At 53.7% G+C, this 22,609-nt stretch overlaps 2 protein-coding genes across 3 annotated transcripts; one reads left to right on the forward strand and one right to left on the reverse strand.

The window, feature by feature from the left end:
- The first annotated feature begins 774 nt into the window (after positions 1 to 774).
- On the forward strand, positions 775 to 11,021 carry CTSB (cathepsin B). Of its 2 annotated transcripts, none has more exons than XM_048937441.1 (10): positions 775 to 908; positions 4,847 to 5,044; positions 5,159 to 5,244; positions 6,321 to 6,435; positions 6,672 to 6,790; positions 7,543 to 7,628; positions 8,171 to 8,317; positions 8,873 to 8,989; positions 9,399 to 9,527; positions 9,616 to 11,021. In XM_048937441.1, exons 2-10 carry the CDS (start codon positions 4,919 to 4,921, stop codon positions 9,711 to 9,713), a joined length of 1,023 nt encoding a protein of 340 aa, XP_048793398.1. In that variant the 5' UTR covers positions 775 to 908; positions 4,847 to 4,918; the 3' UTR covers positions 9,714 to 11,021. The 2 variants fall into 2 exon arrangements, with proteins under 2 accessions (XP_048793398.1, XP_048793397.1); XM_048937440.1 differs by having other exon boundaries at positions 776 to 908; positions 4,893 to 5,044.
- Positions 11,022 to 11,411: 390 nt separating this feature from the next.
- On the reverse strand, positions 11,412 to 22,564 carry FDFT1 (farnesyl-diphosphate farnesyltransferase 1). The gene is made up of 8 exons (XM_048937439.1): positions 22,378 to 22,564; positions 21,292 to 21,389; positions 17,364 to 17,547; positions 16,445 to 16,573; positions 15,652 to 15,843; positions 14,543 to 14,719; positions 13,965 to 14,117; positions 11,412 to 12,886 (listed from the first exon to the last, which is right to left on the reverse strand). Exons 1-8 carry the CDS (start codon positions 22,477 to 22,479, stop codon positions 12,665 to 12,667), a joined length of 1,257 nt encoding a protein of 418 aa, XP_048793396.1. The 5' UTR covers positions 22,480 to 22,564; the 3' UTR covers positions 11,412 to 12,664.
- Positions 22,565 to 22,609: the final 45 nt, after the last annotated feature.

Here is a 22,609-nt window from a genome sequence, read left to right on the forward strand (position 1 = left end):
AGAAAGGCTGAGAAACCTGGGTCTGTTCAGCCCGAGGAAAAAAAGGCAGAGGTGATCTGATCAGTGTTTGTGAATATCTAAAGGGAGGTGGGAAGCAAATGGTTGAAACAGAATCACAGAATGGCCAGGGGTGGAAGGGACCACAAGGATCGTGAATCTCCAACCCCCTGCCACATGCAGGGCCACCAACCTCCACGTTTAATGCTAAACCAGGCTGCCCAGGGCCCCATCCAACCTGGCCTTGAACACCTCCAAGGATGGGGCATCCACAACCTCTCTGGGCAGCTGTTCCAGCACCTCACCACTCTCATAGGAAAGAACTTCCCCCTGACATCCAACCTCAATCTTCCCTCCCTCAACTTAAAACCATTTCCCCACCATTCCCCCTTGTCCTGCTGTTATCAACCCTTTCCAAGAGTTGATTCCCCTCCTGTTTGTAGGCTCCCTTTAGGTACTGAAAGGCTGCCATGAGGTCACCCTGCAGCCTTCTTTTCTCCAAGTTGAACAAACCCAGCTCCCTCAGCCTGTCCTCATAGGGGAGGTGCTCCAGACCCCTGGAAACCAGGCTCTTCTCGGTGGTGTGCAGCGATAGGACAAGGAGCAATGGCCCCTGCAATGCTGTCACTGTGTGACACAGGGGCTGGGTGGGACGCAGGCAAACTAAAGCTGAGAGGCGAACAGCTGCAAGGGCACGGACTCAGCAAAGCACAGCCCTATGGGTAGACCGGGGGAGGGCTGGAGGCGGGCAGCGAGGAGATGCTGTCACGTCGGGGCGGTCCCTGCCGTGCTGCTGCCCCAGCCTTCCCCTCCTCTTTCCTACCCCTCCTCTTTCCCTCCCCTCTCCTCCTCCTCCTCCTCCTGCAGCCGCAGTGAGGCCGGGCGCGGTGCGGAGCGGTGCGGCGGGGCAGGTAGGGAATGGGGCTCGGTGGGGATCCGGGGATGGGTTCAGCCCATCCGTAGCTCGGAACGTGGGGGCAGAGCTCTCTTGTCCTTCCTTTTCCAGCCGCGTTTGGTGCTTTGGCTTTGGGCTGTGGCTGCGGGTGAGCTTTGTCTCAAAGGTAATAGCGCCTCAAAAATAAGCACCGTAACCCTGCAAGGGAGAGGGGAAGGGGGGAAGAAGCCTTGTTTTCCTAATGGATGGAGAGGAAACCTCGTTTCCTGAGCGCTGGCTGAAAGGAGACCACTTGGCATCGAGGGGATGGTGTTGGCAGCCGCTGGGGCCGTCCCGTGATGCTCATCTCCTCCCCCCCCCCCCCCCCCCCCCCATCATGGTGCTCATCCCCCCTATGGTTCTCCCCCCAGGATGCTCACCATGGTGCAGCACAGCATCGCAGCATCGCCCTCCAGCTTGGGGCTGGTGGTTTTTTTGGGGGGGCTTGGGCAAGAGTGAGGAGCCTGGGCAGTGCTTGGCTGTGCAGTTTGTGGGAAAGGGAAGAGAGAAATCAGTGTAGCTGCATTTGGGAGCAGTTCTCTGTATGGGAACACGCATGACTATTGCATCATAGGGTTGCACTGAGTTGGGGGGGACCTTTAAAGGCCGTCTGGTGCATTTCCCCTGCAGTGATCACTACAGCTCCATCAGTGTCCAGAGCCTGCTCCAAACACGAGCACTACTGTGACTCTCTTCTTTTGCCAGCCATGTGCTGGCTTTCCTGGGAAGGAATTGGTGTAGAGAAGAGAGGCCTGCTTAAAAAAATCCCCGTCATGCAGTGGTAGCTGTAATGCAGTCAGCAGGCTGTGGGTTTGGTGCTTGCCCCCAGCCAGCAAGCCAAGCAGGGTGGCCAGCTGGACTGGCTCACTGCTTGCATGCTGCTTTGTGGCTCAGTCATACACAAACACCCGAGCCAGAACAAAGGACAAAGCTCGTTTCGGGGCCAAGGGCTCTTGCAGGAAGAGGACATATGACTTGGGTGCCCTGGAGGGGTTGGTGATGGGTCAGATGTTATCTTCCACAGACACTTTGGGATGGGTGTGTGGGTGCTTCCCCGCATGTCTGGAGGGGTCTGAGCCCTGTGCTGAGGGTGCTTCAGGGCTCTGACTTATCGCCCAGCCTGAGATCACATGAGCTGCGCTCTGCTTATTTTGGTGTGGTTTCTTTTCTGCCTGTGCAGGAAGAGCAGGGAAATGAGTTGCATGCTCAGCTGGGCTGACATGGGGAAGACCTCTGTGATGGGGTTTGCAGTGGAAAGGTTTGCTCAGCATCTGCTGCTGCTGCTGCTGCAGAGAAAGCTGCAGTGGGAGGAGGCTGAGCATCTCTGGTCTGTGTGTTCATAGCTCTGTCTGTGGAAGGAGGGCAGGGAACTTTAGCAGGGATAAAGAGGGGCAATGCATCCTCCTTGAAGGCAGATCTCACTGCTGCAGCTGCTCAGAGTGCTGTCAGGCTTCGTGCTCAGACATTTCCTCTTTTCAAGCATCTGAAGGGCTGAATTCTTTGAGTTCTGTGTGGGGTCAGGAGGGAGGTTAGCTTGGTCTTGCTTTGAGAAATGTCATTCCAGGATCCCAGATCACAAAGTGAAGGGCAGGGGACTTGAAGACCACCTTTGCCACAGCCCTCAGCGGCCATGCCGGGTTTTGAGCCTTTGTGGGTTCTGGCAGCAATGGATTCCTCCATCCACATAGGAAAGGAACAGGGAGGTTTGGTGATAGGGGCCTGTTCCAAAAGCGAATGCAGCTGCTGCTTGAATGGAGAGCTTCACCTTTCTGTGTTGCTTGCTAAACAAGCCACAAGGTGTGGCTTTTGCTGCTCATTTAGCCTGCAAGAGCTGAGCAGGAGCAGAATGCAGGCACACCTGGAGCTGCTGTGCTTGGAGACAGTGCTAGGTCGGGTGGGTCACCAACCCTATAGGCAAAGATGGGGTGGGAGGGGGAGAAGGAAGAGCAGATTTCTGCAGGCTCTGTGGCTGATGCCAGTTTGGTGTTAGCGCTGCTCTCAGGGCTGGTGTGCAGCATGTGAAATGGCTGCACAGCTCTAGGGCTGGGGGAGGAGAGAGTGTTTGTGGGGGGAGAGAATGGTGCATGATAACGCTGCTGGGGAAACTGTTGTGCTCAGCCTTATCTGCGGGCACCGAGAGATGGTGGCAGAGCTGCACGTGACTTCCCCCAGGCGGAAATGCATCCTGGGCTCTTCTATAGATAGACTGGGCCTCTTGCTAAATCCGTGGAGGCTGGGAGGGAGGAATCACATGAGAGCAGGGCTTTCCCTTTCCATCTTCACCCCAACCCTACACCGAGTCACGGGGTGCTCGGCGCCCTCCAGCTGGAAGCATCAAACCCCCTGACGTCCCTGCTAGCACAGCTTGCTGCAGCCTGGGGAGGGGCTGCTTGCTTACTGCAGTGGCTCTGGAGGTTTCCATGGGGAGATGTGGCTGCTTCTGGCCTCGAGCCACGTTTTGGGGTGTAAGCAAACTGTGCTGCATGAAATGCAAGCGCTGCTCGAAGGGGAAAGCGCCAGGAAAGGAGCGGTGTCTGCTTTCGGTTTGGCTGCAGCTTGGGTGTGCAGCCCGTGTGGGCTGGCTGTGTGGTCACATTTGTGAGCACCCTGCTCACAAACAGACGGGGATCAGGTGGCTGCCTCCCTTCTGTGCTCTGCTCCAGGAAATTCAAGCTTGGCTGCTGGGAGGGGGGGTATTTATAGCCCTGGAGCAGAGCTGTCCTTGTGCCAGTGGTGGGGGGGGGGGGGGGGCTGTGGTCCGGTGCTGCATTCAGCTGAGGTGGTATGGAGGGACTGGGTACATCTTGGGGGTGGCAGAGGGGTTGAATTCTGTTGCTGTATGGGGCATCTGCAGGTGCAGAAATGCTCCGTTGTTGTGCAGACACTGACAGATATATCCACACCCTGCTCACCAGTGTTTCAATTGCCATTTTGCAACCATCCTATGCCAGAGAGGCTTGGGAGACCTCAGGGACCTCATCCTCTGGCAGCAGGTTTCTGCTCTGGGAGAAACCTCTATGTGAGCAAATGTGTAGGGAACTGCTTTGTAGAAGTGATATTTGGGGTGAGAGGACCCTGGTGGGAGCCTGGTCTGGTGGTTGGCAATCCTGCCCATGGCAGGGGGGTTGAAACTAGGTGATCATTGTGGTCCTTTTCAACCCAGGCCATTCTGTGATTCAACGAGCCGTGCACTGCTATGTGCAGTCCTGCTGAAAGCATCGAGAGGCTGCGGGATGGGGGGAAGAGTTAATAAATAGCGGGAAAATAAAATAAAATGAAGCAAAGAACTCCTTTATACAGTCGGCCGCAGCCGTCTGGGCTTGTTGCTGGTGGAAAGTAGGGCACTCCTGCTGGGTTTGCTTCTCTTGCAGGGCTGAACTTGGCTGCATGTGGGTGGAGGCAGTCTGCATGGGGCTGTGTGTGTATCCCCGTCTCTGCTTGCATCTGCGGGGCTGCTTTGGCCTGTTGGGCCAGCAGGGCTTAAGCCTGGGCTTGCAAGAGGGGAAAGCGGGGTGGTTGGCATGGCCCTGAGCTGCTGGAGCTCAGGGAGCACTGGGACACTGCTCTGAGCCATAGGGATGGGGTTTGGGGGTGCTGTGTGGGGACAGAGGTTGGGCTCATCGATCCCTGTGTGTCCCATCCAACTGGAGGATGTTCCAGTGAGTTCTGCAGGCCTGCAGTTCGATCACGTGTTTCTGTCTCCTAGCCCTTATCCTTTGGTTTTGTGGAAGTAAAGGGCAGCTTGTAATACCCTCCAAGTTCAATCCCTTGGATCTGCTTCAAAAGGGACTTTCCTGCTGCTGCTAATCCTGCAGGGTTGCCATGTCTGATCGCTTCTGAGCAGCAGGAGGGAGTTACTAGCTTGCTCCTGTGTCCTTCCTGACCTTTCCTCCCACATGGTGCTCTGTCAACCAGAGCTCAGGTGGGGACATCCTCCAGCAACATCCAAATCTGGGTGCAGGTGCAGTGTCCCATTCTGCAGCCAAGATGTGGCCGTCCGTGTCCATCCTGTGTGTCCTGGTGGCCTTCGCCAATGCCCGCAGCATTCCTTACTACCCACCCCTCTCCAGTGACCTGGTCAACCACATAAACAAGCTCAACACCACCTGGAAGGTGAGTACTGGTGTGTGCTTGGGGGTGCATTGAGGGACAACCTCAGTGGGACTCGGTAGATGTGAACTGGGAGTCTCACCACGGTGGCTGCATCAAGGCTGTGTCTCTTCCCAGGCAGGGCACAACTTCCACAACACTGACATGAGCTATGTGAAGAAGCTGTGTGGCACCTTCCTGGGTGGGCCCAAGCTCCCTGAAAGGTGAGTTATGGGAGAGAGTGGGGAGAGCCTCGTGGGAGCTGCTGTGGGTGCTCCTGGAGTGTCTGTAGGGGAGGGGAATCACAGAATTGTAGGGGTTGGAAGGGACCTGCAGAGATCATCGAGTCCAACCCCCTGCCAAAGCAGGTTCCCTACAGCAGGTCGCACAGGTCGGCATCCAGGCAGGTCTTGAACATCTCCAGAGAAGGAGACTCCACAACCTCCCTCCACTGTTCCAGTGGATCTTGCCCTGCAGGCTGTGAGTGGGGTTCCTCTGGATGCAGCTCACTGGTGGGTATCTTGCATGGGGTTAGACACAGGAACACAGAATCATAGAGTTACCAAAGTTGGAAGAGACCTCCAACATCATCCAGTCCAACCCACCCACCTACCACCAGTATTTCCCCACTAAATCGTGTCCCTCAGTACATCATCTGCATGTTTCTTGAACACCTCCAGGGATGGTGACTCCACACCTCCCTGGGCAGCCCTTGTCCGCTCAGTGGGTCGCTCCATCACACAGGAGATCAGGTTGGTCAAGCAGGTCCTGCCTTTCATGAATCCACGCTGGCTGGGCCTGATGCTCTGGTTGTTCCACACATGCCATGTGATCTAACTTAAGCTGATCTGCTCCATAAGCTTCCCTGGCACTGAGGTCAGGCTGTAGTTCTCCAGATTCTCCTTACAGCCCTTCATAAAATGACAGAATGGCCTGGGTTGCAAAGGCCCACAACGCTCATCCAGTTCCAACCCCCTGCTATGTGCAGGTCACCAACCAGCAGCCCAGGCTGCCCAGAGCCACATCCAGCCTGGCCTTGAATGCCTGCAGGGATGGGGCATCCACAGCCTCCTTGGGCAGCCTGTTCCATGCTTCACCACGCTGTGTGGTGCGTCCTGCCAGCTACTTGAGTGACTGTGTAAGTTGTAATCCTGGAAACTCAAAGCACTGGAGGAGCTGCTGACCTGGCCTGAAGACTTCAGAAGTGTTTGTTCTCCTTCAGTAGTCAAGTAACAAGAGCACTCCTCCTCCAGGTCACCTTCAGAAGCCATAACAAGCCTTCTCTCTTTCTCCCTTGCAGGGTAGATTTTGCTGCAGACATGGATTTGCCAGATACCTTTGACTCGCGGAAGCAGTGGCCCAACTGTCCCACCATCAGCGAGATCAGAGACCAGGGCTCCTGTGGCTCTTGCTGGGTAAGGACACGTTGTCATTGAGTCGTGTTGGTGCAGAGTTTGGTGGACATCCCATTGAGTTTTTTCACTGAGCCATATAAATGTGGGCACGAGGGATCCTGCGATGGGGTTTGTCCCAGCCAGGCTCATGCTTGCCACGCTCAGCTCATCCCTGGGAAGGGACAGAAATCTGCCTGGTTTCTCTTCCCATGGGCGGCTCTAATGGCCTTCCCTTGTGTTTTGGGGGCTGCCCACAGGCTTTTGGTGCTGTGGAAGCGATTTCAGACAGAATCTGTGTTCACACCAATGCCAAGGTGAGCGTGGAGGTGTCGGCGGAGGACTTGCTGTCATGCTGTGGCTTCGAGTGTGGCATGGGGTGAGCTGTTCCTGGGACTTGTTTGCTTCGAGGGTGGGTGGGAGGAGCAGGGACACAACCCAGAGGTGCCTGATTCATCTCATCTTGCCCCATCCCTGCAGGCATTCAAGCCCAGGCTGGATGTGGCTCTGGGCAGCCTTGTCTGCTGGTTGGTGACCCTGCACATAGCAGGGGGTTGGAACCAGATGATCAATGTGGTCCTTTTCAACCCGGGCCATTCTATGATTCTATGATCTTTTAAGTCCTCCCCATCAACAAGAAGCCACTCCAGGCATTTATAGGTGCTAGAGTTACATGGGGACATAATGGGGTCTGAAGGTCTCTCTGGGCCACATCCCTCCTCCAGCAGCAGCCCGGTGATGGTGGCTCATGTGGAGAGGGCAAGCACATAACGGTAGCTGGCCAAAGGATCTTCTGCTAACCACAAAGCCTTGGTTGTCAGGCACTAGCCCTTTGCCTGTGGCTTTTTGTGGTCTTTGGGAGCAGGGCTGGGAGTGGGGTTTTTCAAGCTGAGTGTTGCTGGTGGCAGGTGATCAGGGAGATGGTGAGGAGACTCCGACTCCAGGCACTGCAGCTCTGGGATTTGGAGGCATAGGTTCTCTTAGCTTATTGCTGTGAGGCTTTAAAGCATTGATATGCAGAATGCTTCCCTCTATTTGTCCCAGACGGGCTCAGTTGCTCCCTACTGTCTCAGAAGGGGATGGTTTTGGCTCTGAGCAGGCTGGAGCTCATACTGCTGCCTCTTTCTGCAGGTGCAATGGTGGTTACCCCTCTGGTGCATGGAGGTACTGGACAGAGAGGGGCCTCGTGTCCGGGGGTCTCTACGACTCTCATGTGGGTAAGTGCTGGTGCATACACTGGTGAAAGCAAAGAGGAGCATCTCAGCTTGGTTATAGGATCGTTTCCTTGAGGGCATGCTGGTCTGCATCCTAGTGGCTGCTCCCTCCTTCAAGTTTGAGCCTTGGGCCCATCTGGCTCTTGCTGTCCCCACTGTCCCCCCTGTGCAGTACTCACCTGCAGGATGCAGGTCTGACCTGTGGTCAGAGCTACAGCCCCACAGGTCTTTGCTTTCATAGTCTGGGCAGGCCTGAATTAGGCTGTGAACGGTTTGGGTGGCTTTAAACCAGTTTAATATGCTTTTGGTGAGAGCGAGAATCCTTCTGACAGATTTCTTCTTTCAAAAGCAATTTCCAGGCTGGAAAATTGCCCTGATTGCTCATCTGGTGATGACCTACTCCTGCTTGCACCCACTGATCCATAGGGTTTCTGGGTCAGAAGGGTCATACCCTTGCTCATGGCTTCAGATGTCTTCTCTAGCGTGGCTGTTGGGGATGGGGGCACTGGGGGACTGTCAGTTCATGGCACCTCTGCCCTTGCCAGGCTGCAGGCCCTACACCATCCCACCCTGTGAGCACCACGTCAATGGCTCCCGGCCACCCTGCACTGGGGAGGGAGGAGAAACCCCCAGGTGCAGCCGGCACTGTGAACCTGGTTACTCACCTTCCTACAAGGAGGACAAGCACTACGGTAAGGGACGTGGCCTCCAATGCTGCTCCAGAGCTCCAGAGCTGCTCGCTGAGGGGTTGAAGCTCTTCTGAAGCAATTCTATGGTGGCTGGTTTGGGTTCCTGGGCATCTTCAGAATGGGTGGTTCTTGGGGCACGCATAAGCCTGTCAGATGTGCTTGTTTGTATTAATGGGGGAGCTGGTGTGGGTCCTTGTGGCCTCACTGCAGCTGCTGGAAGGTGAGTCCCCTCACTGCTGTGATGGTGCCCGTGTCTGGGTTGAATGGCAAGGTCCTGAGCCCCCCAAGAGGATGGCCTTGAAGCTGCTCCCTTTCCTACCCACTGCTGGTAGTGATATTCTTCTATATGTAGGGTAGTCTGGCTGCTGCTTGGAGATTTGTCTTAGCGCCAAGTAATTTGTTTTGTTTTGGAAATGAAGTTGGACAAGAGGTACAGAGTAGGGCTTGGGGTTCTGCAAGTGGGCTGGGGCCCACTTCCAGAGTCATGGTACAGCCATCCCAAGGTCTGATGGGCTCAGTGGTGCTGTGCTGATAGTAGGACTTCTTTCACCTTGCCAGGCATCACATCCTATGGTGTCCCTCGCAGCGAGAAGGAAATCATGGCTGAGATCTACAAGAATGGCCCAGTGGAAGGAGCCTTTATTGTCTACGAGGACTTCTTGATGTACAAATCTGGTGAGCATCAGCTTCAGGGCTTCACCTGCTTCATCTGTGTGGCTCTTTCCCTGTTTGCAAGTCTGAAAGGAGTTCTCAAGTTCACAGCAGAGCTGCTGGAGTTGGAAGGGCCCCTTGAAGGCCATCTGTCCCACTGCCTGCACTGAGCAGGGACACCCACAGCTCCATCAGTGCTCACAGCCCCATCCAGCCTGACCTTGGCTGTCTGCAGGAATGGGGCACCACCGCCTCTCTGTGCAACCTGTGCCAGTGTTTCCAGACTCTCCTTTATTCCATTTTTAAGCTTTTTGTTTGAGTGCATTTAACAAAAAGACCCCGCTTTCTCATCAGGTCTCTGGGGTTCTACATGGAATCCCTTGGCAGCCATTGGTGCTGTACAGCAGAAGGCCATTGACGTGTTGCCTTGCAGGGGTGTACCAGCACGTGTCAGGGGAGCAGGTTGGAGGCCACGCCATCCGGATCCTGGGCTGGGGCGTCGAGAATGGGACCCCATACTGGTTGGCTGCCAACTCCTGGAACACCGACTGGGGAGATAACGGTGAGGAGCACAGAGCTGTTGGTGCTGCAGGGTCTCCTTGGGCATTTGGTGCAGAGGGAGGTGACTTCTTTCCATGGTGTCCTTCCAGGCTTCTTCAAAATCCTCCGAGGAGAGGACCACTGTGGCATTGAGTCTGAGATCGTGGCTGGCGTCCCCAGGACGGAGCAATACTGGACGAGGGTGTAACCACCCTCCTGCATCACTGCTGATGAGTTGATCACACCACAAATAATCCCAAGTCCCTGACGCTTTTAACTGATAGCGGGTTGGGCGCAGAGCCCCCACTCTTAAGAGACTATAGTTGAGGTTCCTTTAATTAAAGCTTTTTATCTTTTTATTTCGTTCTGGTTTTAGTTGTACGGTGGAGCTGGAGGTGGCAGGTTCTGTGTTCTTGCGAGCTGCTGTCTGCAAGCCCTCTGCTCCTGGTGGCTCGCAGCTGGAGGGCATTCCCTGCTCAGAGGACTGCTGGAGGGCTCTGTGACCCCACGTGCTGTGGTCTTTGGGTAGCCTGAAACCCTTCCAGCCCGATGTATTACTGGGAGGATGGGAATCATTGTGCTGGAAACAGGGACTTGGTGGGGCAGCAGAGATGGGAAATGCAGGTTGTGTCCATGCATGGCTTGTGCACTTGTGGCTGGGCTGGTCCGGCTGCTGTTGGCACCCAAAAGGAGCAGGGTGTGCAAGAGAGCCTGTGCCTTGCTGGATGGGTTAGGACTTTGTAATGACAGGAAACTGAAGAACCTGGTGTGGGGCTGGCTCTGGCTGGAGCTGCATAGAGCCCCTCCTGCCTGTAACAAGTCATCTGTGCACTGCTCGCTCTGCTCCATTATTTTGGCTGCTTTCTAAACCACTCCTTTTCTTTTTTAACTCTTTTTTTCTCTTTCTTTTTTTGTTTTTTTCCTTCCTGCTGTAGTCTGGGGTTATTGATCCTAGGGAAGGGCCTGGCCTGAGCTCCATGAGCCTTTGATCAAATGTCCTGCAGCATTGCTAGACAGGGGAAGCTGCGTCTGTCAAAGGCAGCTTGGTTGTGCTTTGGGTCGTGCCTTGGTGAGGGTGCTGCTTTTAGCATGTTGGCGTGGTGCTTTGGGACTGCAGACACTGCATGTCGGCTGCAAAGTGTTCCCCAGCTCTGCTGCAGGGAGCTCATACAGATGCTTGCAGGTATCTTGCTTATTTGCACACCTCTAAAGCTTTCTTTGAGCCACAAGTATCAAGGAAGAAATACCCTTATTTTTTTTTTAACTGGGGGGGGGTGGGAGGTGTAATAACTGTAGGAGGAATCGTATGATCTGCCCGTGCTAATGTAATGGAAGAACCTTTTATTTTCTCTGAAAGCACAGAGTCTATTGGCGAGCTAAGGCCACACAGCTGACATGAGTGAAGCAGGCTCTCCCCTTGTACTGTAAAATAGCCCCCTACCTCTGCTTACTCATTGAAACAGAACTTTGGTGTATCCGAATGAAACGACTGTGCCAATAAATGATTTCTCCAACACCTGGTGGTCACTTGTGCTTCGTGAGCTGAAACAACATCAAGCTGCACATAGGAGGGGGGGTGAAACCAGATGATCATTGTGGCCCTTTTCAACCCAGGCCATTCTATGATTCTTCTCATTACTATGCTGTCGTGGAAGCCAGGTGTGACCCTTTCATGCATGCCTTCATGTGAGTGCAGCCTGTGCTTGCTCTGGCTGTGCTGGGGACAGGGTGGCTGCAGCCAACGGGACACCTGCAGTCCCAACACAGAAATGCAGTGTGAGTTAGGAAGCATCCCCACTCAGCTGAGCTGAGGGCTAGAGCTTGTGGCAGGGCAAGGAAATACAATAAAAGAGAGAAGAGCCGAAAAAAAAATGCACAAAACACATTTTTCTTTTTTTTTTTCTTTCCAAAGAAAACTTTAATTTCAACAAGACAGGAAGCTGCACAAAGGGAGCTACCACAAGTTCTTTTGAACAACAGCTTAAAACTATCTACAGCAGTCCTTGTAGAGTAGGGATCCTCCCTCCAAGTAACAGTCTGGCCACACAGGCTTGGCCTTACTACCTGGTAGATTTTTCTCTGTCCTGTACCAGGCTGTGTCCCCCCCATCGCACAAAGCAGCAGTGGAGAATTAGGGACGTTGAAAACAATTACACCCCAGGAAAACGAGACTTGAAACAGTTGTCTCCTCTTCTCAGCCCTGGTTGTTCACATTAGAAACATGGCCCACTCAAAGTCCAGGCTGCTGTGTTTTCAAAGGAGCAGCGGAGAACTCTTCCAGTTCATGTGCCAGCAGAACCCTAAGCATCCCCAGCTGCATCCCTGGGCCGGGGAAGCTTGCCCAGGCCACCCATCCCCTTGGGCTGAAGAAGTGCAGAGCCCAGACAGCAGAGGGTAGGTGGCACCTCCTTCCCCCTCCCTTTCACCACCCCTCAGCTGGTAAAATACAAAGCTCTACAACTCCACAGCGCAGTGCTTGAAGGAGATGCTGCAGATGGCTTTTAGCAGGATGCATGCTAACATCTCCAACATACTTAACAACAAAAGGGCTTGTTTCAAGCCTAGCAGCCTCTTCCAGTACAACACAAAAGTGAAGATTGCCCCTGCCCATTTCCAGGCTGCAGGATGTCACCCAGCCTGGGTTGGTGGCCAGAAGATGGCCAGACCTTTTAAGACTTGTCCCTCCTTGCTGAAGCCAGAGCCCTCCATATGCTTCCAGTGTTGAAGTGATGGGGAAGGGGTTATGTAAGGGAGGCAAAACCCAAAGGCTCCCATCCCAGTTCTGAGCTGGAAAGGGGTCTCAAATCTCAAGCAAGAAAAGAGGCAATTGAAGTTTCTATTTAAACCATCCTAACCAAAATAAGAATAGTAATAATGATAATCAGGTAAACTGTCCAACAGGAAAGGAGGAAAAAAAATGCAACCCCAAACAGTTAAGACTCCAACTGGCATTTGTAACCATCTGTGCAGACAGAAGGATTGGGGAGGAGCGGGGTCTGACAATGCCACACCATCGCCCTGATGCTCCAACCCCACCAGCATCCCATCCTCATCACTGCCCGTGGACCCGGTGGCACCCGGCCATCCCCACCACCAGGGGACAAGGAGCCTCTGCTGCCCATCTACTGACCATCTCACTCCTGCCACCCTCCTGGCTCTTCAGTTCTCACCCGCCTGGACGTACTCTTCGGTGGCCTTGGAGATGGTGCTGAGGTACTGCCAGCTGAGAGCAGCCAGGAGCATGGCACAGGACAGGTAGATGGGGGAATAGTGATGGCGTGAGGCCATGGGGCCGCTGGGCAGGCTCATGGCACGGATGGAGGCGATGATCTGCTGCGTCTTGTTGGATGAAGGGTCCGTGCTGGGGATCTTCTGGTAGATCTGGGGAGGGGAGAAGGGGGAGCGTGGTTTATACATGTGGTTGAGGAGATAAATGGGATTTCTGCGTGGAAGAGGGAGCTTCGTGGGTCACGAAGCAGCACATCCTCAAGAGTAACCTCATGGTGGATGGCTCAGCTGCTGCGTGGGGCCAAAGTCCACTTCCCTTGAGAAGTGCATTAAGCCAGGCAGCCTCTTGAGGGCACCCCATGACGGGAGATGTACTACCACGCCTCTGATGCAAACATCAGCCACAAAGCAGTGCTCTGGGGCAAGTAGCTCTGGCCCAGCAAGCCTCACTCACTGCTGCTGGGCTGCAGCTCACCCAAATCAGCAAGGACACCCCAGGGTGATCAGCAGCTGGTGTGACTTCAGACAGTTACCTCGACTGGAAAACACCATGGTATTGGGGTTGGAAAATCCCGTTGCCATGGGTTTGGCCTGCCTCCAAAGGGAGCTCTAACAGCCCATGGTTTGGGGTCTCCCTGATGCATGACATGACGTGTTTTTATTAAACACTCCCCACTGAATCCCATGAATCCATTCACTAGCTGTTCTTCTCTGTAAACTTTTAACACCCACAGTACCTTGAAGCCATGAGTTCTGCTGCTTTAAATACCTGCAAAAGAGCCAGCCTTAGTTAATGCTGGCCAGGAAGTGCAAACACAAACTGCACCACATTAGCTGCAACTACGGACACGGTGAAAACAAGAGCACTAGCTGCAGAGCTGTCTCTGGGGAGATGATGCAACCTGTTTAGAAGAAAAGCACTGCTGGAACAGTCATCTTGCCTGGTCAGATGGGAAGCTCTGGTGCTCTGAAAGCTGACTCATCTTACTCTCAATCAGAATCAAGACAAGACATTGGTCTCTGCCTCTTTGCACAGGCACAGACCAAGGGTATGCTTAAAGGACCAAGCAGCCAGTTTGGCTGATGCCAACACCACGTCAGGTGTCCTGGCACTAATAGAAATGTAATGAAAAGATTCATAGATTCATGGGTCTGCAAGGGACAGCCAATTCCACGCCAGGAATGAGAACACAACAGCCAGAAATGATTCCAAGCAAGCTGTTCAACCTACCTCTTCCACATACTGGTACATGATGGCTTTGACAGATTGCATGTTTGTGGCATCCATCATCAGAGTGACAGCTTGTCCCTTCCGGATCTTCACTACCCCTCTGAACACCTGCTTGTTATTATAGCAGGCAGCAAGAGTGGCAATAGCCATCACCTAAGGAGAAACACAAAGAGCCCTCGTTACAAGCAGACTGCAAAGGAAATAGAATCATAGACTGGCCTGGGTTGAAAAGGACCATAATGATCATTTAGTTTCAACCCCCCTGTTGTGTGCAGGATCTCCCACCAGCAGACCAGGCTGCCCAGAGCCACATCCAGCCTGGCCTTGAATGTCTCCAGGGATGGGCATCCACAGCCTCCTTGGGCAACCTGTGCCAGTGCTGTTCCAGAAATAACCTTGGTCCTAGTGACATCACTGGCAAAACACACTGGAGTGAAGCTGCAGTCTCAATCACCTACAGCAGAAGTGGCAGGTACCAGCATAATGCAGGCTATCACACGCTACGTAACCCTCCCACCTCCAACTTCAGATCATCTGGGCTGCAGATGATGAATAACCACCTGTATGTAATAACCTACCTGGGGGATAGCACAGAAGTTGAAGACACTTTGGTTTTTCAGGCGAGACAAGTAAGTGAGGACATCAGGTACGTGGCGGAGAGCGTTGGTGATGAGCTCATTCAGACACTGCACAGCCATATCTATGTTCTCTGGCTTGGTAAGGTCAGAGAGCTTCTTTGTGTATCTGCTCCAAACCTAAACAGCAAGATAAGGACTCAGAAGTTGGAGGGTACATTCATATCATAAAGGCGACATCAGTTACAGTGAGAGGTTGGGGGAACCAAGAATGATCAGAAGAGCCTAGGAGGACTGGGGCTTAGTAGGCTAAAGGAAGGGCTCTGGAAATGTGACAGTGACCTTCATACAGATGGGACCTTTGTATAGATGGGGAATGGTTTTAAACTGAGACATTAAACGAGGTTTAGGTTGGATATGAGGAGGAAGTTTTTCCCCCACAGGGTGGTGAGGCACTGGAACAGGTTGCCCAAGGAGGCTGTGGATGCCCCATCCCTGCAGGCATTCAAGGCCAGGCTGGATGTGGCTCTGGGCAGCCTGGGCTGCTGGTTGGTGACCTGCACACAGCAGGGGGTTGGGACTGGAGGAGCGCTGTGGGCCTTTGCAACCCAGGCCATTCTGTGATTCTATGAGGAAAAAGGGTGCACTTTCATGTCTTCTCTAGGCAGGGCAAAGAAATACAGCTCATGTGCCAGGCTGGTATCACAAAATGCTCTATCAGACAGACCTGTAGACTGTCAAACCTTTCCCATTAACTTTGATTTAAAGAGACACAATGGATGCTATAATTTTAGCAGTGCACCTTAAACTATGCACCCTGCAGAGCATTTGTGAGACACGTGTCCTGGAAAGCATGGCTCGTTGGCTACACCCACAACAGATCTTGAAGAGGAGTACAAAAGATTATAAAGGGACAGGAACAAAATTATCAGTGATGGAAAAACCCCAGCCACGGGGATTTTCAAGACAACTCTTGAAGGAACTGTTACAAGGAGAAGCTGCAATTCACTGTCAGAGCAGCAACAACAGCACTTTCAGTCTTTTTTAGCACAGAAAAAGCATTTTGAGAAGCACAGCAGACATGCTCACCTAAAGGCAATGTTTTCCCTTACCTCCCTTGGCCAGAACTCCCTTCCTTCCAGCTGGTCTTCTAGATAGTCACGTATGATGTTGGTTTTTTGCAGGAAGAGGCCCATGGAGTTTGCCAGCTCTGTGTCCTGTCCTACAATAGGATCTTCCAGCTCTGATGCAGAGAAGAGTCGGGAAAGGCCTATCCCCACCAGCCCAGCCACATAGTGGCAATACTGTGAGGCACCAGGAGGGGAAAGGGCAGGGAAAAAAAAAAACAAGATAAAAGGAGCAGTTACTAAGAGCTGCCTACTTAGCACAGCATGTTTCACAGCTCAGGAGGTAATTCACACTACATTTTCTGCAAGTTTGCATGGCTCTCCTTGCTCCATCTCAGCCTTTCCGTGCTTAGCAAACGCTTTGCCAAGGAAGTCCTCTGCCACGTCAGTGACTGCTGGTGCCACTCTGCTCTCAGCACCAAATGGGCTGCCCACAAGGGAACAGCTGACATGTTGGGTCACCCAAAACGTGCTGGTGGGCTACACCAGTCATCCACACCCTCCTGTTACCACAGGACCAGCAGTTCCACTCTCTCCGAGCCCATACAGCCTGCCTCCCTCACCCTGCTGAACCCACTTCACACAGGAATGCCCTTTCCCTACAGACATGGACATGAAAGATGCTGGATTTCAGGAGAAGGCTCCTGGATATGAATATCATGTAGGAAGAGATGCAATGGCCAACCCTGCTCCTCAGATGTAACTGAAACCCTGTCTTCTTGGGGTCTCCCACTGACTCACTGCACTTCTGTCATTCACTATGTATGGACAGACTTACCCGATCCCATTCACTCTGAGAATCCACCTTCTTTTCCAAGAACTCCGCCATCCCAACACCCATCTTGTGACAAATATCAGAAATCACATCCTGGTAGACCTTTGCCAGGTTCCTAAACTCCATGGAGATCTGTATCACGTACAAACAAGAGGAAATAAAGACAGTGTCAAGAACAAAGAAAACAACATCAGAGTTCACCTTTTATTAGAAGACAAGAGTAAGACTTGTTTACCAGGCTCACATCCCTGGCTAGAGATCCAGGACAGCTCCCACAAGGAGAGTTGTTTCAAGGCCCGCAAAGCACAGGCTCAGTCTGTTCTCAATCTAAATGCTACAATCTCTGGCAGCAGATCAGACACAACAATATCTTTGGGAAGGCTCTGTGGCCTTGGATTGGTATAATCTGAGAGTTACAGGACAAAACTAGCTACACTTGGCACACAAAATTTCTTCTAATTTATGAGAGCACCATGTTGTGCAGACCATAGGGAAGGTAAGAAGTTCATAGAAGCCTAGAATGGCCTGGGTTGCAAAGGCCCACAATGCTCATCCAGTTCCAACCCCCTGCTGTGTGCAGGTCACCAACCAGCAGCCCAGGCTGCCCAGAGCCACATCCAGCCTGGCCTTGAATGCCTGCAGGGATGGGGCATCCACAGCCTCCTTGGGCAACCTGTTCCATTGCCTCACCACCCTCTGGCTGAAAAAGTTCCTGGTGCTCTGTTCTCCTAAGCCCTCACTAGTTTTGGTTCTGCAAAGCACACAGGTGCCCTTTGCATAGGAGGAAAAGCATAAAGCAGCACAGAAAGTGAGAGGGTTCTGCCCTCCAACCCCACACGCAGAGCTACAGAACCACGTGCAACATGGAGATGGCTGCACACAAGGCAACCCATGCAGCTGAAGGAGGGGGTGGGTGCCTTACTGTTGGGAAGTCCTCCAGCACCTGCCGGTGCTTCTCCTTGCTCTCCATGTATTTCCACTCCGGTTGATAGAGATAAGAGTGAAACTCAATCAGCATCGGGACCTTTACGTCTAAGCTGATGGTCATGTCATCCTCTATGGTGTCCAGGGCACGGAGAACTAGGTAAAATATACAGACAGCATGCCTGTGGGGAGAGAAGAAACAATCACCTGTCACACAGGAAACACAGCTAAGATTCATCACACAGTGTTCAGTGTGGCACTTCCAGATCAACACAAGCATGGAGACACTCGTGTCCAATCCCCCTCCAGCACTGCTGTGAGGACACTGCTTATCTTGGGCCATGAAAGAAGGTAAGAATAAAATGCCTTAGGATGGGATGCTCAAATCCTGGGGCAATAAGAACAGGTTAAAGGTGAAAAGCATGGCTTCTCAGAATCCTAGAATGGCCTGGGTTGAAAAGGAGCACAATGCTCATCCATTTCCAACCCCTGCTGTGTGCAGGTCGCCAGCCAGCAGCCCAGGCTGCCCAGAGCCACATCCAGCCTGGCCTTGAATGCCTGCAGGGATGGGGCATCCACAGCCTCCTTGGGTAACCTGTGCCAGTGCCTCACCACCCTCTGGGGGAAAAACTTCCTCCTCATATCCAACCTAAACCTCGTTTAATGTCTCAGTTTAAAACCATTCCCCTTGTCCTATCACCACCCACCCTCACAAACAGTCATTCCCCCTCCTGTTTATAGGCTCCCTTCAAGTACAGGAAGGCCACAATGAGGTCTCCCCAGAGCCTTCTCTTCTCCAAGCTAAACACTCCCAATTCCCTCAGCCTCAGCCTTTCCTCACAGAGGTGCTCCAGCACACCAGAAAGGGTACTGCTGTAAGAAGAAGCACAGAAAACTTTCCTGATGAGAAACACTGGATGTATGTAAAATAATCCCCTAGCTCTTGATGAGCACAGTGAATTTCCAAAGGGGTGATGTACTTATTAAATGGCTGACAAATGGAAATGAGCTGGGATTGCTTAAGCACTCATTACTAGGTGAAAGCAGCTCCAGACTGAGGCTGATGTGAGGGGCCAAAGCCAACAACGCAGTGCCGTCCTTGCCAAAAAGCACACAGCAGTGCTGGGCAGAGGAGCAGCACCTCCTCCTCTTCACAAATGAGAAGTGATGGCTTCTGTAAAGCAAGGCTGACTTCAGCCTGAGGCTGGAGCTTGAGTTCTGTGCCTGGGATGGGGTCCTGCACGCAGCCATGAGTCGGACTCGATGATCCGTGTGTGTCCCTTCAAACTTGGGATATCCTATGATTCTGTTTCTCCATTTCTGTCCTAGCTGCAGCTCTCCCATCCCCAGACAAGGTCTCCTTTCTCTGCAGACCACAGGAACCCGCAGCATCCATCCCAAAGGAGGCCTGGACTGGGAGCAGAGGAACCAGGCAGCCTCTCTCTCCTCTTCCCACCACCAGAAGCTACGATGCTGGCTCAGCTGGTGATGAAATCCAAGTCTTGAGCCTCCCACTTGCCAAAAAAGAAATGGGCTGCGTAAGGTCATGGAGACCCTGCACATAGCAGGGGGGTTGAAACTAGATGAGCATTGTGGTCCTTTTCAACCCAGGCCATTCTGTGGTTCTATGACATAATTCTATGGCCCACGTGGCACAAAATTTATCCAACCAAAAAGAAACTAAGAGGACACCAATGCCTTCTAGCCCAGCCCGCAGTACCTGAGCCTGGGGAGCATCACTCCAAGCACTTTCCCAGAAGCTCTGCTTTCTGAAGTACTCAGAGGAAGCACTGTAACTCTGCTATGAGCCAGTTTTACTCTTGTTATGACTCAGCGCTCCTCTGACCTGAGCTAGCAAAATCAATTCCTTGGGAAGCCCTGCTGTTCCAATCAGGTTCAAGCCCCGTAAATCACAACCTTCCTATTCTCCCTCTTGCCTCAAAAACTCTTGAAGTGAAACCGCTGTGCCTTGATAATGTATTTCTCTGTAGAGCCAGCTGCAATTCAGAATCACAGAATGGCCTGGGTTGAAAAGGACCACAATGATCACCCAGTTCCAACCTCCTGCTATGTGCAGGGTCACCAACCACCAGACCAGGCTGCCAGAGCCACATCCAGCCTGGAATTCAGCAACAATCCCTTCACGTAGGTTGCAAATATCCAGCAACAACGTTTTTAGGATGCCAGGCATGGAGTTTCTGAGCCCTCAGGATAAGGAGCCTTCATGATCCCAGTAAGCTACAATGCAAGGATAAAGAGCAGAAAGACAGACAAGGGAGATAAAAGTGGGATGACCGAGGCAAGCACTGCATACAGACACAGGGAGCAGGTTGCAAGGTGTGTTATTGCTCTGTATCTTAATATCTGTATTAGCAAATACAGCAAGCAAGGAGAAAAAGAAGTTCAGTTCCTGGCTCTGCTCATGCCTTCCTATGCAATCTGAGCCAAACCACTGGGTTTCTTTGCCTTCCTGCAAAACAGCCTGCAGACACTTCACAAATGCTGGATATAACTGTGGGTCAGCGTCCAAAATACCAGCCCAGGGCTGGGAAACCCACAGACAGCACAGTGTTAGGGCTGACACTGTGCAAAGCTGTTCGGCTGCAAGCACAGAGTGAAACCTACAGCAACCTCTGGCTTTAACTACTGACCTGGCTTGGGATTAAATGGAAAAAGATCAGTACTGAAAACAGCCATTTCTGTAAGAATATAATGAAGCAGGAAAAATGTGCATTGGTATGTACAAAATCTCAAGGCAAGCTGAGTCTTGCATCATCTGCTATTATTACCACGTGCAGCTTTCCTGCATAGGTTATCAAAACTTGTAAAGCAAAAGTGAGCACAGAGCAAGCCTCTGAGGAACTCTCAGGTGAAGTTTAGAGGCAGCTGATCCCACATGCACCCTTCCTGCAGGTTTCAGACCCCTTGTTTTGTTTGCTGCTTCCCACCATGCCTCTCCACCCCTCGCAGCCAGCAAGGCACCCAAAGGCAGCTCCCGTAGCTGCCAGGACACACATTCCCAGGGTGTCACAAACAGCACGCTGCCCAGTGCTGCATTTAACCATCTGCTGGCTGAGAGCTTGCAACGCCCAGGCTGAAGAACACAGGAGTTCTGTTGCTGGCAGGGAGCAGAATGGAGGCATCATGCTTGAGCAACTCTGCTGGGATAACGCACATGTCTTGCTGCACGTAGTAGGGCTGCACTGAGCACCCCCTGGAAAGCTTTGCTCAGCGTGGTAGAGCACTTCCCAACGGCTCAGTCAAGGAGTGTAGCATGGACACCTCCCAACCAATCCAGCCAATTAGTCCTGGTGCCCAAGACACTTGCATGGACACCCCTGGCCATCCCAAACCAGCAGCCTTAGCACCTGGGGGCACTGCATGGGCTCAACACCCCCTGCTCAGCTCAGCTCAATCAAGCATCCCCAGTACTCAGGGACATTGCACAGAGCCTCAACCAGCTCAGACAGGGCCTGGGGATATTGCATAGATACCTTCTGCCATCCCAACCAAGCCATCCCAAAGCCTGGGGACACAGCATCCAACCAAACAGTCCCAAGGCCTGGGGACACAGCATAGCCACCTCCTGCCATCCCAACCAAGCCACCTCAAAGCCTGGGGACACAGCATAGCCACCTCCTGCCATCCCAACCAAGCAGCTACAGCACTTGGGGGGCACTGTACAAACTCCACAGCTATCCCAATTCAACATCCCCAGTACTATTAACAATCCACGCTTGCTGCTATCCCAACCAAACACCCCCAGCACACACAGACACCCAGATCTGCTCAGCCACGCCACTCCAGCACTCGGGGACGCAGCATGGACCCCTGCTACTATCACAACCCCAGCACACGGGAGCACCGCACACCCCCCCATAGCCACCAACGTGGGCATCGCACAAACCACCCCCAACGCCACTCACCGCAGCTCTCCATCCAGCGCCTGGATGACGGCGGCGAAGCTACGGCTGGTCTGGTTGAGGTAGCGGTAACAGGTGCGGAGCCCGAGTCCCAGCGAGTCCTGAGGGCACAACGGGGGGCATAACGGGGGGGGCTGAAGGCGAGCGGCCGGAGGGAGCCCGGAGGAAGCGGCAGCGCTGCGCTGTCCCCGCCGCCCTCCGCCCCGCAGCCGCCCTAAAGCCGTCCGGGGAGCGCCCCGAGGGGGGGACAGAGCCAACGTGCGCTTCAGCAGAGCCGTGGCCTTGCTGCTGGCCGCCATGGGCACGGCGGGGGGGTGTCGGGGAGGGCCGGCCGAGGGAGGGGGGCTCCGCCCCGAGACCGGCCCCTAAGAACGGCGCGCCCCCTGCCAGCACCGCCATGCGTGCAGAGCACCGCGGCCGTGAGATGCACGGAGAGAGCAGAGCCCGTGTGAACGCACGGGAAGCTGCACGGTGCTGCAAAGCGGTGTGGAGTACCTGCGTGTCAGGGCTGATCCAGCACACAGGATGCTGCTGAGAGGCATCCCGGCTGTGCGATGCTCCCAGCAGCTGCGATGCATGCAAACCACCCTGGTTGTGCAATGCTCCCAGCAGCTGTGATACATGCAAAGCATCCCGGCTGTGCGATGCTCCCAGCAACTGGGACGCATGCAAAGCACCCTGGCTGTGCAATGCTCCCAGCAGCTGGGATGCATGCAAACCACCCTGGTTGTGCAATGCTCCCAGCAGCTGTGATACATGCAAAGCATCCCGGCTGTGCGATGCTCCCAGCAGCTGCAATGCATGCAGAGCATCCCGGCTGTGCAATGCAAGCACAGCTAGAAGCAGGAAGCTGCTGCAAAGCACCGCGGCCGTGTGACGTCCCAAAGAGACGCGATGCACAACGCAACGCTGAAGCCGGGCGATGCTCCGAAGCAATGCAATGCTCAGAACTCGAGCAAAGGCCGGCCCGGTGCAACGCACGGCAGCAGGGAGCTGCTGCACAGCGCTACTGTCAGGCGATGCTCACAGCAGCCGACCCCTCCCCGCGAGGTGACACCCGCCTGAGCCACCCCCTTCCCCGCCGCTCACCGGGTCCATCCGCGGCATGACGACGCGGTAGCCGCCCATCTTGAAGCGCAGCAGGTGGTAGATGTCCTCGGGGTGCCCCAGCCATTTCCTCAGCAGCTCCATGACGGCCGCACCGCCGCCACACGCGCTCTCGCTCCGCGCGCTCCCGACGCGCTGCTCCCCCCCCCCTCGCCTGTTCCTCCTCCCGCCACCTCAAACCGCCGCTTAACAGCCGGTGGGCGGGGCCGCTCCG

The sequence above is a fragment of the Lagopus muta genome, chromosome 2, assembly GCF_023343835.1.
Source record: "Lagopus muta isolate bLagMut1 chromosome 2, bLagMut1 primary, whole genome shotgun sequence".
In the NCBI taxonomy this organism is placed as follows: Eukaryota; Metazoa; Chordata; class Aves; order Galliformes; family Phasianidae; genus Lagopus; species Lagopus muta.

What these genes read in the sequence shown, in the direction of transcription:
- FDFT1 (XM_048937439.1), bottom strand. Translation starts at nt 22,479, where the DNA reads ATGGAGCTGCTGAGGAAATGGCTGGGGCACCCCGAGGACATCTACCAC. An exon ending in GCGCTGGATGGAGAGCTGCG is followed by an intron (nt 17,548 to 21,291) that starts GTGAGTGGCGTT and finishes CTCTCCCCACAG; the next exon opens with GCATGCTGTCTGTATATTTT. An exon ending in TGCTGGAGGACTTCCCAACA is followed by an intron (nt 16,574 to 17,363) that starts GTAAGGCACCCA and finishes TACGTGATACAG; the next exon opens with ATCTCCATGGAGTTTAGGAA.
- CTSB (XM_048937441.1), top strand. Translation starts at nt 4,919, where the DNA reads ATGTGGCCGTCCGTGTCCATCCTGTGTGTCCTGGTGGCCTTCGCCAAT. An exon ending in GCTCCTGTGGCTCTTGCTGG is followed by an intron (nt 6,436 to 6,671) that starts GTAAGGACACGT and finishes GGCTGCCCACAG; the next exon opens with GCTTTTGGTGCTGTGGAAGC. An exon ending in CAAGGAGGACAAGCACTACG is followed by an intron (nt 8,318 to 8,872) that starts GTAAGGGACGTG and finishes TCACCTTGCCAG; the next exon opens with GCATCACATCCTATGGTGTC.